The following is a 13479-nucleotide window of genomic DNA, read 5'->3' as shown; positions in this document are numbered from 1 at the left end:
ACACAAAAGAAGCTGTGTCCAGACCCTCTTCAGAAGGGCCAGGACACATTGCAGCAGCACAGCACTAAGAAAAGCAGAAGACAAATGACTGCTTGATGACTTTCTCCACAATGGCTATCCAAAAAAAATTGTATTATGACACACAGCACTCAAACCACAATGTATCACACAGCCAACGAATAGGCAAAAACTAACCCCACCATATACAAAAGGGGTGTCAGAAACAAAAACCACAATTCTCCAACCTCTAGGAATAGCAATAGCCCACAAACCCACAGCCACACTCCCCAGGAATTATCCAGAACCAAGGACAAGTTACAGAAGGATGAAAGAAACAATGTAATTTGCAAAATCAACTATAACAATTGCAATCAATTCTACATAGCACAAACATCACGTTAACTGAAAACCCATATCCACAAACATCAGCTGGCAGTCAATCGCCACAATCCCAAATCCCTCTATCCACACTGACACCAAACAGCACCAATTCGATTGGAGCAATACAGGAATCTTTGGCCATGCTACCACCTACCATGCTCGCAAGTTTATTGAAGCCTGGCATTCCACAGGCAATTCCATCAACAGACACATTGACCTACAACCAGCTTACAAACCCCACAGAATCCAAATCAACTGCACAGCTACCCAGAGACAGCACCGACCCTCAAGCAATCACGCAACCCCCTCCAACCAACACTTCACCTCCCAATGACCCTCTCCTGATGTGACCTCCCAATCACAAGACCCTCACTCGACACAACCCACACCTGACCCATCAAAGATCCATCACAAGACCCTGACCTAACGTGACCCTTATCTGACATGACCTTACCATCACAAGACCTACTGACCACACAAATCCCTTATAAGCAGAAGAACATTGACACTGACATCCCCTAAATTCCGCTGAAGGTGTTATCTGGCCCGGTAATAGAACTTTCTGAAACCAGCTCACAAGCTATAAAACCTCAATTGGCTTTCAAGATAGGCAACACCAAAAAGTGATAGAAAACCTGAGTGTCACAAAATCGGGTGGGTTCCTGTTACCTGTCCCAGCTCTTGCCCACCTAGCAGTTTGAAGCATGCCATTGTGAGTAGATAAGTAGATACCACTTCGCTAGGAAGGTAACAGATTTCTGTGTGCCTCAGCATATACTCATGCTTCTAGCCACATGACCACGAAAATATCTTTGGACAATGCCTCAGATAAGAAACAGAGATGAGCACCACTCCCTAGAGTCACACAACTAGACAGGACAAACTTTTACCTTTATTTTATTCCCATGTATATTTGTGGTTTATTATTCCCTTCCCCCCCCACACACACACATATACTATTGTTAGAAATTCTGTATATAGCCCTACAGCATAGACAATTACAGTCCACGTGCTTTTCTGCTTAACTGCGACAAGGAAGCAGGAAACTTCATTCAGAGAGAAGACATAGAGTACACCATAGATCAGCAGCCACAAAACTTTTGTGTATCAGAGACCAGTTCTATACAGGTTTTTTCATGGACTGCTGCCTGTATCCCATGGAGGGGGTTCACTTATTTGCGCAGCCCGGTTTCTGGCATACCACAGACTGGTGCCAGTCCATGAATTGGGGGTTGGGGGACCTCTCCCATAGATTCAAGTACAAACTTATAAACACTGCCATCTACTGGTTGAAGAATGTCTGTCTGTCTATCTGTCTGTCTATCTATCTATCTGCCTACCTATCTATTTATCTTACTGAATACTGCTCATGTACAAAATACATGAACACTGTATTGAGATAATTCCAACAACTCTTTTGAGAGAATTCCTCTTGAGAAAATTTGTGGTATGGCATGGCAAGTTACCATTCAAATAAATAAACTACAATACTAGATTAGAAATATCAAAGATCTTTAGAATTGAATTATATTGTTCAGTATAAGTTGATTGTGCAATTGATTGATTATTCTTTTGTGTGTGTATATTTCCTTTACAGGAGTGCAAGAGCCACATCATGAGAAGATTATTACTGTGTCTGCTAATGGAAGTATTCACAGCCCTAAGTTTCCTTACACTTATCCCCGCAACACAGTACTTGTGTGGCGATTAGTTGCAGCTGAAGAGAATATGTTGATACAACTTACTTTTGATGAAAGGTTTGGGCTTGAGGACCCAGAAGATGATATATGCAAGTAAGTATCAATTTCTGAATGTGTGTAAATTTAATTTAAAAAGACAGTACATCATATACAGCATAGCTTGCATAAACTTCAAACAACTTAAGACTAGATGTTCTTTGGGCTCAAATGCTGTTTCATCTGTGGACCTGAAGATGGCTGTGCAGTTTCAGTCTGGAAGCGTATTGCCTAGCACAATGGGGACACTATTATTATGTGATGCTGCTCAGGTTTTCTATCACTTTTTGGTGCTGCCTATCTTGAAAGCCAATCGAGGTTTTATAGCACAGGGCTCAACAGCAGGTTCCTTCAGCAGTTGCAGCTTTAGTTCCTTTGGTTGGATGTCACAGTGGTGTAGAGTTTCCTTCACAGTGTCTTTGTGGAACATGCGTGGAACATCTTGAGGTCTCTGCCCAGTCTCCATCATTCCACAGAGCAATCGGCCTAGCATACAGTCATCCATTCTGATCATATATCACTTCACCGCATCTAGGCTTAATAATCAGGGACTCAGTGCTGGTGTATTTTGCATGATTCAGGACCTCCAGGTATTTCTTTCAAAAATCCTGAAAATTTCTGTATTAAAAGGATACGTATTCACTAAGTTGATATAAAGCAAGGCCTAGTATCATGCTAAAAAGAATAGAAAAAGGTATTTTTAATGTGGTGTAAAAATATGCTGTATTTTAGATAGTTTATCAAATATTATGCATATTCCTATTTTCAAGCTAATTTAACATAGTTATTATTTTGTTTTATGAAGTCTCATTTACATTTTGCTGTTTCAGTAGAGCACTCTACATTACATTGAACCAAATTACCATTGCAATCATATTACTAAAATGCGGTATTTGTTGTCCTCCTACAACTATTTGTTTCGCGACTGTCGAAAGTTACAGCAGAACTGCTAAAAGTAACTTAGGTTTAAGTTGAGGTTTTAATATATAAAACAACTCCATTGATTTTTTTTTAAACCACCGGATGTAAATTCCTCCCCTAATCGTTTATTTGTTAGGTATTTCTTAGCTTGTATCGTAATATGTTTCTTGAATGCAGATTATGTCAACATTCAGTTTTCTCAGGTAATGAAATAGATTTTATGCTTAGGTGGGGCATTTGCCCCATTAATATTCCATGTAATAAACTTAATCTCCATCTTTAGGCAAAGTAGTACGTTCCTGTGCAGATATCTTAGCTGGGTCTTCTTCTTCAATGCCAACCTTTTGAAACTGAATGAATATGGTAGATTCATAGTAGTGGAAATTGAACTCAGTGGAACAAAATCAATAGTGGTTGGTGTGTACAGGGCAAATGATGATAAAATTAAATTCTTTGAATATCTTATGGATCAATTACTACCTTTTTGGGTACGCAAATTGACTTATGTTGGGGATTAGAATGGAGTGACTATAACAGCTCTGGACAGAACATCTATTAAGGGGCTTAAACCCTCCCAAGATAAATTACCAAAGACCTTTTCCAAGATGATGGACAATTTAGTACTAATAGACTCATGGAGACATAAAAATGGCAGCGCTAGAGAGTATACTTTTTTCTCAGAAAGACATACCGGTAAATCTTTTTCAAGGATTGATATGATATGGATTTCTAAAAATCTTCCAAATATAATTTTAAAAGTTGGTACTCTACCTAAATCTTTCTCTGCTTTTGATACTTAGAGGAAGGCTAAGAATATTTAGAGGAGACTAAATGAATCTATCCTGCAAAAGGAAATGATCGTAAAAGATTATAAATGTCAGAATCCATTGATATCACATTCATAAATGTATGATTAAAATATTGTGCCTACCGGGATTCTGCCATACTTGTGGAAGGAGGGGGGAGATTGTTTATTCAGTCTATCTGTAGCTGCTTCTCCACAACCAATCCTATCCTAGTAAACTTTTTCCTTTTGGACAACTCGGCTCCAAGAGTCCTTATTTCCTAAGATGTGGATTGGGTTGGGTCCTGACAGTAAAAAGAAATTGAGTACCTTGATAATAATTTAGGTAGCAGGACAAGTTTAAGAACTGTGTGGGATGCTAGTAAAGCTGTTATGAGGTGTTATAAATCGCTATGTTTTGAATTGCCCCATAGACACTGAAACACTTTTTACCCGAATGGAGACCTGACAGATATTGGAAGCTCCGTGTGACTGCTAATGGGGTGCTTCTGAAACGAAGCATTCCTATCTGTTTCTGAAGTGCTCCATTGGCAATCACACAGAGCTTCCAATCTCTGTTAGGTCTCCATTCAGTTAAAAAGTGTTTCAGCAGCAGTAGCTTGAGTTTCTCTGCTCCATCCAAATGGAAGAAACCGGAGGCACAGAGCAGGATTGCTCTCAATAAGGCCGGTGCATGCAAGCGAGCACCGCACCCGTGTCTTCTTGAGAGCAATCCTGCTCTGCGCCTCCAGTTTCTTCCTTTCAGACAGAGCAGAGAAATTCAAGCCGCTGCCACTGCTTGAGTTGGGAGGACAACAAGGTGACGAACGGTCAGGATTTGTGCTACCGGCCAGTCAGGCAAGGAGTAGGTCAGGTGGGCTGGGTGGCTGGCTGGGGAGGGAAGATTGTGGCTGCTCAACTGGCTGCTGCCGCTGCCACCATCAGCAGCTTGGATGCAGGTGCAAGGGGACTCATCCCACAATGCCTCCCCATACAGTTGAAGGATTCGTTCCTGCCTTCCAACTCAGGCTGGTGCACGTGAGCAAGCAGCATACATGTGCCATGAATGGCATTGGTTCCTACGCCCAGCCAACTCTGATTCCACCCTTTCCCGCATAGGCAAGCAAACAAAACAAGCACTGCCCCCCACCCCCCAGAATGGAAGCTTCCGGTGGCCATGATCTCTGAATAGAGATATTAGGCAAGATGAGAAAATAATAGGTTTAAAAACCAAAGAAGCTTATAAACTGAGGGCATTTGCTGATGATCTGGTTAAATTGCTGCAAGATCCAAACATAATATAAAATATTTGATGAGGAAATTAAATGAGTTTGGGGCTTTAGCAAGTTTTATAATAAATAAACAGAAAACAACAATGCTGACTAAGGATATGTCATCTCAGAATAATGATATATTGACTAAAAAGTTGGGCTTTAAGGTAGAGAAAAAGCTGAAATATTTGGGGGTTATGTTGACAAATACAAATATAAAATTGTTTCAAAATAACTATGTGCCTCTTTGGAATGATATTAAAAAGGACTTACAAAGATGAGACAAACTGCATTTATCACTATTGGGTAGAATCTCTGTAATTAAGGTGAATGTTTTAGCAAAGATGCTTTTTCTGTTCCAGACATTACCAGTGCTCGCAACTGATGCTCCATTTAAACAATGGCAAAGGGATATTTCCAAGTTCATATGGCAAGGGGAAAAAATCAAGAATTAGATATAAGCTATTGCAAGATGCTAAGGAAAGACGAGGTTTGGGTTTACCAGAGTTGAAATTGTACTTTGATACATGCTGTCTGGCCTGGCTAAAAGAGTGAGTGAACCTCCAGAATAAGAGGCTACTTGATTTAGAGCGTCATGAATTAATTATCATGGTTATTTATGGTATGATAAAGTTAATGTGTCAATGCTGCTAACATTGGATGGTCCCGCTTTGACAACTGATGAAAATGCAGCCATTTTCTCTATTCTTTTACAATGCTTTTTTTGCTTTAGAAATCAGGTGCAGCAAGGGAGGGGGGATTGGAATATAAGCTTAACTAGCCATAACATATCGCTGTGGTGGGAACCAAGGACAAGCTGATAACAGTTTGGCGGGCTGTGGAGTTAAGGGGAAAGCCCGCACTTTAAGCTAATTGGGGAATGTGATTTATGACAATTTATTGAGGGTGGGAATTGCACTTTGTTACTTTGTATCACGGGAAAGGGAATTTAGTTTTTCAGTTCAACTACTGTATGTAGAGCTGATACTTTGTTTCCTGAATTGGGTATGTGTAGTTTAATGAAGAGAAGGGCGAGGGGTGACATGATGGCACTGTTCCAATATCTCAGGGGCTGCCACAAAGAAGAGGGAGTCAAGCTATTCTCCAAAGCACCTGAAGGCAGGACAAGAAGTAACGGATGGAAACTAGTCAAGGTGAGAAGCAACCTAGAACTAAGGAGAAACTTCCTGACAGTTAGAACAATTAACCAGTGGTACAAAACTGCCTCCATAAGCGGTGAATGCTCCAACACTGGATGTTTTTAAGAAGAGACTGGACAGCCATTTGTCTGAAATGGTATAGGGTTTTCTGCCTGAGCAGGGGGTTGGACTAAATGACCTGTAAGGTCCCTTCCAACTTTTTTATTTTTTATTTATAATATTATTATTATTATTATTATTATTATTATTATTATTATTATTATTATTATTATTATTATTATTATTATTATTATTTTCTTTAAGGAAAACAATGCCTCGAAGTTCTTATGAAGGGTTTCATCTATTGGAACCGTGACATAATGTTGATTTTAACAATCACTTTGTTAGACGGCTATGTTTGTCACTGGTTTACATATCAACAACTGAAAAAAAGATTTAAACTAGATAAAAAGAGTTATGGGTTTAACTTTGTTAAAAAATAAATTGGAAAACGTATTGTATGGTAGTGATGAACTCTAAAACTTCTTTATGTAACGTATTCAAGATGTTCAGTGATTAATATTTATATATTAATATTTATATATTAATATTTATATATTATATATTTATATTTTGCTGGTGCAAAATGCGGCCGCGCGAGTTGTGATGGGGGTCTCCCGATACTCCCATGTAACACCTCTACTCCGCGAGCTGCATTGGCTTCCGGTTGCCCTCCGGGTGAGATTCAAGGTGCTGGTGATGACCTATAAAGCCCTACATGGCTTGGGTCCGGGATATCTGAGGGAACACCTGCTGCCGGCATCAAGTTCCCTTCGTCTAGTGCGCTCCCACAGGGAGGGTCTTCTCAGGGTGCCACCGGTAAGAGATTGCCGGCGGACGACACCCAGGGATAGGGCCTTCTCAGTGGGGGCGCCTGCCCTTTGGAACCAGCTGCCAGTGGAGCTGAGGACTGCCCCCGACCTCCGTTCATTCCGCCGGGACCTGAAGACCTGGCTCTTCGAGCTCTCTGGCCCAGGCTGAGGATTAATCTTATTTTAACTGGGGTTTTATTTATACAGGGACAAATGTAATTTTTTTAAACTTGTTTTTAACTTTTGTATTTTGGTTTTTAATTACCCTGTAAACCGCCCTGAGTCCTTCGGGAAAGGGCGGTATATAAATGTAATAAAATAAATAAATAAATAAATATGTAACGGTGAAGGTTTATACATATATCGTATATAGCATGTTTAAATCTGTGTTATGTATGTGTACACTTTTGAGAGCAAGCAACTAAATTTCATTTTTAATGTGTGCCAATGTGCCCACAGTAAAATAATGACAATAAAGATTATCTTATCTTATATTACCGCTAAAATATTATTGAAACTGAATTTGGAAAGTGAACACGTAAAACATTGTATGATTTAGTGGGCAAGGAACTTTAGATATAATGTGATACTGGAACAATAGGAGAATATGTGGATGAAAAGCTTAAAATTCACATTAAATTACAATTTAAAAGAACGTTTTTATAAGATGATATACCCCTAGTATTTAACACCAGATAAGTTATCTAGAATGTATAAAGGTGTTTCAAATGAATGTTGGAAATGTAAGTGTGAAGAAGGGACCTTTTATCAATTAGGGTGGACATGCGGTAAAACAAAGAAATATTGGAGTAGGATTCATATTTTAATACAGAAAATTCTTAAAGTAAAGATAAAGATGAAACCAAAAACTTTTCTTCTTGGTTTAATGGAAAAAGACTTGGAAAACAAATTGGAACTTTGATCTTATATATGTTGACAGCAGCAGGACTATTGTATGCACAAAAATGGAAGGATATTTCGATTCCCACTATGGATGAATGAAGTTGATGGAGTTGGCAGCAATGGCTAAATTGACTGTTTTGATTAAAGAAAAGAATATAAATAGTTTTGTTTCTACATGGAGACCGCTTCTGAATTTTGTACTTGAAGTGGAAAAAAGTAAAACTTTGATTTTGGGTTTTATTGATTAGATTGATTTGTTGTTATAGAAACGGCTAGTTTATATTACTGTGGAAAAGTAAAAAGTTGAGGTTTGATTCTACTGCAAAGGAGGAAGTCGGAAGTCAATACCTTTTCTTTTCTTTTTCCCTTCTCCCCGTCACTTTTCTTTCCCTTTCCCCTCCCCATTGTCTCCTATTATTTGCTTTGTATTTTTGTATTTTATTCTGTAATCTAATAAAATATTACAAAATTAAAAAGGAAGTTACAGCAGAACTGGAAAAAGTGACTTACAATCGGTCCTCACACTTATGATTGTTTCAGCATCTGACTGTTGCAGAGTCACATGATCAGAATTTGGACACTTTGCAACTGGCTTGTATTTATAATAATTGCAGGATCCCAGAGTCTTGTGATCATCATGTCGACCTTCTAGGATGGCTTTCTACAAGCAAAGTCAATGGGGGAAGCTGTGTTTGCTTGACTGATGATTAACTTAATAATTACAGTGATTAGCTTAAGAATCGTAGCAAAAAAGGACTTAAAATTGGGCTCACTTAATAACTGTCTTGCTTAATATGGAAATTCTGGTCCTACTTTGGCCATAAATCGAGAACTACCTGCACTGCATAAATATGATCAATTGAATCCAATTGAACTATGCTTTGAATACTTATTTTCTTAAGTATTTTAAATCCAGTCATTATATACTACTCAAATTGTATATTCTACCAAGGAGAAACAATGTTGTAGATACTTTAGATATTCAGTTTATTTTGAATGAAAGCTACTTGAATAAATATTTCACTAAATGAGTATTTAATAATAAACTTAAATACAGTCATTATAAATTGCCCTGTGATTTATGGTAGAAACCTCATCATAAACCCTTTGTCAGGGAATTCAGCTAATAGATTCAGTGTGACTTAGAAATTAGATCGATAATATACTAGGTGATTTGGCTTTTGAGTTTTTGCTAATACTTATCCATTAGTTGTAGCAACTATTTAAAGTATAGTGGTTTTAACTGAGTCACAATACTACAATGCTTCTTGATTACTGATTCTTCATATTGTCTGTTTCTTGATTAATTCATATCCCTATCCATTTTATCTGGTCATCCTATTCATTCATTCATTCATTCATTTATTGATTCATTCATTCATTCATTTACTCACTCACTCACTCACTCACTCACTCACTTGATTAGGACTCCAGCTGCTTCTGCACTAGCTCACAGCATAAAAAAAACAGAATGTATGTCCAGATACAGTAAATAATGTATAAAATGGTAAATCAACAATGTCTTTCTCAACATTTAAAGCTGTAATCCTTTATGGTGTTTACTACTGTATATTATATAGCCAAATGCAGCTAACTTGTACTACTCTCAGCAGCCATGTCTGAGCTTGACCCACATGACTGAGATTGCTTAGCATTGTTTATAACATTGTTTATAATATCTCCACACAATTTCTTACATTTACTGTTTCTAAAAGCTATGTATATAGGCTATGAGGAAAATGGAGTAGCAATAGCAATAGCACTTAGATTTATATATCACTTCATAGTGCTTTACAGCCCTCTTAAGCAGTTTACAGAATCAGTATATTTCCGCCAACAATCTGGGTCCTCATTTTACCAACCTCAGAAGGATGGAAGGCTAATTCAATCTTGAGCCAGTGAGAATCAAACTGCTTGCAGTCAGCAGAATTAGCTTGCAATGCTGCATTCTCACCACTGCGCCACAGCTCATAAATAGAATTGCTGAATTCTATATAACCCATTTTACTCATTATAGTTACTGTTTATAACAGTAAAAATGTTGCTTTCTTTTTGAAGTACATACTTATGCAGTGGAAAATTATTTGCTGTTGAATTCATCAAGCAAGTACTATAAAGTGATGAGTTATGATAAACATTATAAATAGATTAAACATTTGGATAGCTGAAGGTTCATTTAACAAAGAATTATAAAAGATATATGAGCTAAGCCTTTCATGTTGAATATATTGGTACAGCTAAACATCTCAACAGAATCTTAAATTAGAAAGCTGATTTTTCTCTTTTCTTATTAACTGTAGATAGGGGTTGCCTATTTATTTATACAGCTTCTCCAGGATGTGTGGCATCCTTTACGTTCACTAAAATACAACCTTCAGAAGTCCCTATTATGGCTTTTCTCTTAACATTGTGAGCAGCCATGGCTGAATGCAATATGCTTTTCAGAAAAAGGATGAGGGAACTAGTATATGTTTGGGGTTTAGCTAAGTATGTGGTGAGGTATTTGTGGCTGCTAAGTGAGTGAGATGGTTTTACCCCTCTTCCTCTTACAAAAATAAAAATGAGGCTACACCTTGATACATTTGTGTTATATCATGTTCTCTTCTTACTTTTTAAAAATTAGACTGTGAACTATAAAGCTTGATTAAAATGTTAAGTAAGTGATATTGTTGTGAGATAGGAAACGTTAATGACTTACCACCATACCAAATGTGGCATTTACATTTATTCAGGGAAAAAGGTATAGACTATAAAGAACTAAACTCTAGACCAGGGGTGTCAAACTCAATTGCATGGAGGGCCGCATCAGCATTGCGGTTGCCCTCAGGGGGCCAGGTGGATATGGCCTGGGTGGGCGTGGCCTACTGGGTGGGCGTGGCTAGAGTGTGTATGGCCTACTGGGTGGACATGGCCAGCTCTACATCGTTCGCATCAAGGGTGCCTGTGGGGGCCTGGGCAGGAGTGGGACAGATCTGAGGGTTTCTGGCAGAAGGAGGGTCTCTGGGCCAGGGCCAAGGCAGTGGGGGCCGTTCCCTCACTGTTTCCAGGATGGCTTCGCAGGCCACATGAAACCACTTCGCGGGCCGGATCTGGCCCCTGGGCCTTGTGTTTGACATGTCTGCTCTAGACTCTCAAAAATCAGAATGTAACTTAAAAGCAAAAATTGAAAATCCTCAATATTCCAGAATAATTTTTTTTAAAGATTTTGGGCTAAGAATAGAATGGGGGTCCTTAGTGCTCTCTGAGCTTGCTTGTTTTCTTGCAGACATTTTATTACCCTAAACTAGGTAACATCATCAGTGCTAGTAAGGAGTGCTGTTTGCTCTCAGTTTATATTCTGGTGTATTGCCTGTCTTAGGGATTCTTTGGCTGGGCTGTTTACTAATGGCTGTGTGGCAGTTCCTTGATTGGGGTATTGCTTACTGGATTGTTTGTCTGGAGCTAATTTATGCTGATCTGAGTGCTGATTACTGGTGGAGAGGTGCTGGAGTCTTTTTCTCTTTGTGGATAGTTGATTGTCTCTTTTGCATATTCTACAGATGTTGTTAAATGTCTATGTGTCTGTTGATGGCTGATTGGTCAGAGTGCCAAGCTTCTAGAAATTCCCTGGCATTTTTGGATTTGGCCTGGTCTAGGATTGTCACAGGGACGCGGTGGCTCAGTGGGTTAGGACGCTGAGCTTGTCGATCAGAAGGTCGGCAGTTTGGCGGGTCGAATCCCGAGTGCCGCGTAGCAGAGTGAGCGCCTGTTACTCGTCCCAGCTTCTGCCAACCTAGCAGTTCGAAAGCACGTAAAAATGCAAGTAGAAAAATAGGGACCACTACGGTGGGAAGGTAACAGCGTTCCGTGCGCCTTTGGCGTCTAGTCATGCCGGCCACATGACCACGGAGACGTCCTCGGACAAGCGCTGGCTCTTCGGCTTTGAAACGGAGATGAGCACCAGCCCCTAGAGTCGGAAACGACTAGCACACACGTGCGGGGGAACCTTTACCTTTACCTTAGGATTGTCACATTTCCCCAATTGAAACTATGGTTAAATCTGTCTATATGTTGTAAAATTAAAGAATTTTTGTCATGCTTTTTGACTGCCTGTTGGTGTTCATGGATGTGTTCTGCCAGTCTTCTGCCTGTTTGTCCTACATAGTGGTTGTTGCAGTTCTTACATTGTATATTGTAGATGACTCCTGTTTTTTCTTCTGGGGTTGCTGGGTCTTGGGTTAACTTAGGATGTTTTGAAGAGCTTTAGTTGGCTTGTGTGCTATGCTGATTCCATGTGGTTGTAGTAGTCTATTTGTGGTTTCTGAGATATTCTTGATGTATGGCAGTGTAAATCTTTTTAGGTTTTGTGTTGGTTGTGCTGGATTGAGCTGAGTGGTCAGGGACTTTTGATGAAGTTGCACAGGTATCCATTTTGTTGGAATGTGATGAATAGATGTTCCATTTGCTTTTTCTGTTGTTCTGAGTTTCTGCAGTGGGTTTGGGCCCGTTTAAATGAAGTCCTTATACAAATTCTCTTGTGGGAGGTTGGGTTGTTGCTTTGGTAGTGGAGCACATGGTTAGTATGGGTGTTTTTTCTGTAGACTTGCATTTCTAGTTTGCCATTGTGATCTCTGCTGATCAGGATGTCTAGGAAGGGTAGCAAGTTGTTTTCTTCTTCTCACTAGATTGGATTCCTTTAAAAATGTTATTGATGGTTCTGTGGGTGTTCTCTAATTGGTCCTTTTTTGTAATGGTGAAGGTGTCATCTGCATATCTGATCCATATTTTCAGTTGTATTTGTGGAAGTGCTATGGCTTCTAGATTTTGCATGACAACCTCCACTATAAGTCCTGAAACAGGTGAAGCCATAGTGTCCCTTTAATTTGTTGGTAAATTTGGTCATCAAATTCAAAGTATGTAGTTAAGCAAAGGTTTATAAGATCCATAATCCTGGTTGTTTTAATCATGTATTAAGTCAGGTGTACTGTAAAGAAGTGCAGTCATGGATTCTTTGGCTAATTCTGGATCTTTAAATGTGAACAGGGCTATGACATCAAATGAGACCATGATTTCGTCCTCATCTATAGTCACATCCCTGATCATTTGAAGACACTGTAGTGGAGAGTTAATGGAATATGAGATGCCTCTTGTGAGATGCCCACGTTTTTTTGTTAGTTCTTTTGCAATGTTGTATGTAGGGGTCCCTGGTAGAGATATGATTGGGTGGAAGGGTATACCAGGTTTGTGTATTTTGGGGTGTCCATAGAAGCGTGAGAGGATAGGTCTGCTGTTTCTGATCTGCTACTGTTCTTCTTTGGTAATTTGGCCTTTCTTCATGAGGTAACTGAGCATTCTCTTGTTGTCTGATCTGGTTGTCTAGTTGTATTCTATTGGTGTTCACAGGAATGTAGGTTTCATTTGGTTTCCCATAGGTACCCAAACACATTTTGCCCGGATGGAAAAATGATGGAGACTGGAAGCTTCGTCTGCTTG

The 13479-nt window shown here is 39.2% G+C and overlaps 1 protein-coding gene across 1 annotated transcript in view; it reads left to right on the top strand.

Annotated features, from left to right (window-relative positions):
- PDGFC (platelet derived growth factor C) overlaps window positions 1-13479 on the top strand; it is a 138306-nt gene that overhangs the window by 77845 nt on the left and 46982 nt on the right. Inside the window, exon 2 of the mRNA XM_081332123.1 lies at window positions 1979-2174. Coding sequence (XP_081188249.1) covers window positions 1979-2174 — 196 coding nt within the window. The remainder of the gene's footprint in view (window positions 1-1978; window positions 2175-13479) is intronic.

The sequence above is a fragment of the Vipera berus genome (assembly GCF_964194415.1).
Source record: "Vipera berus genome assembly, chromosome: 7".
NCBI classification, from domain to species: domain Eukaryota; kingdom Metazoa; phylum Chordata; class Lepidosauria; order Squamata; family Viperidae; genus Vipera; species Vipera berus.
Note: the sequence above shows the minus strand (reverse complement) of the source record. Positions and strands in the feature narration are given on the sequence as shown.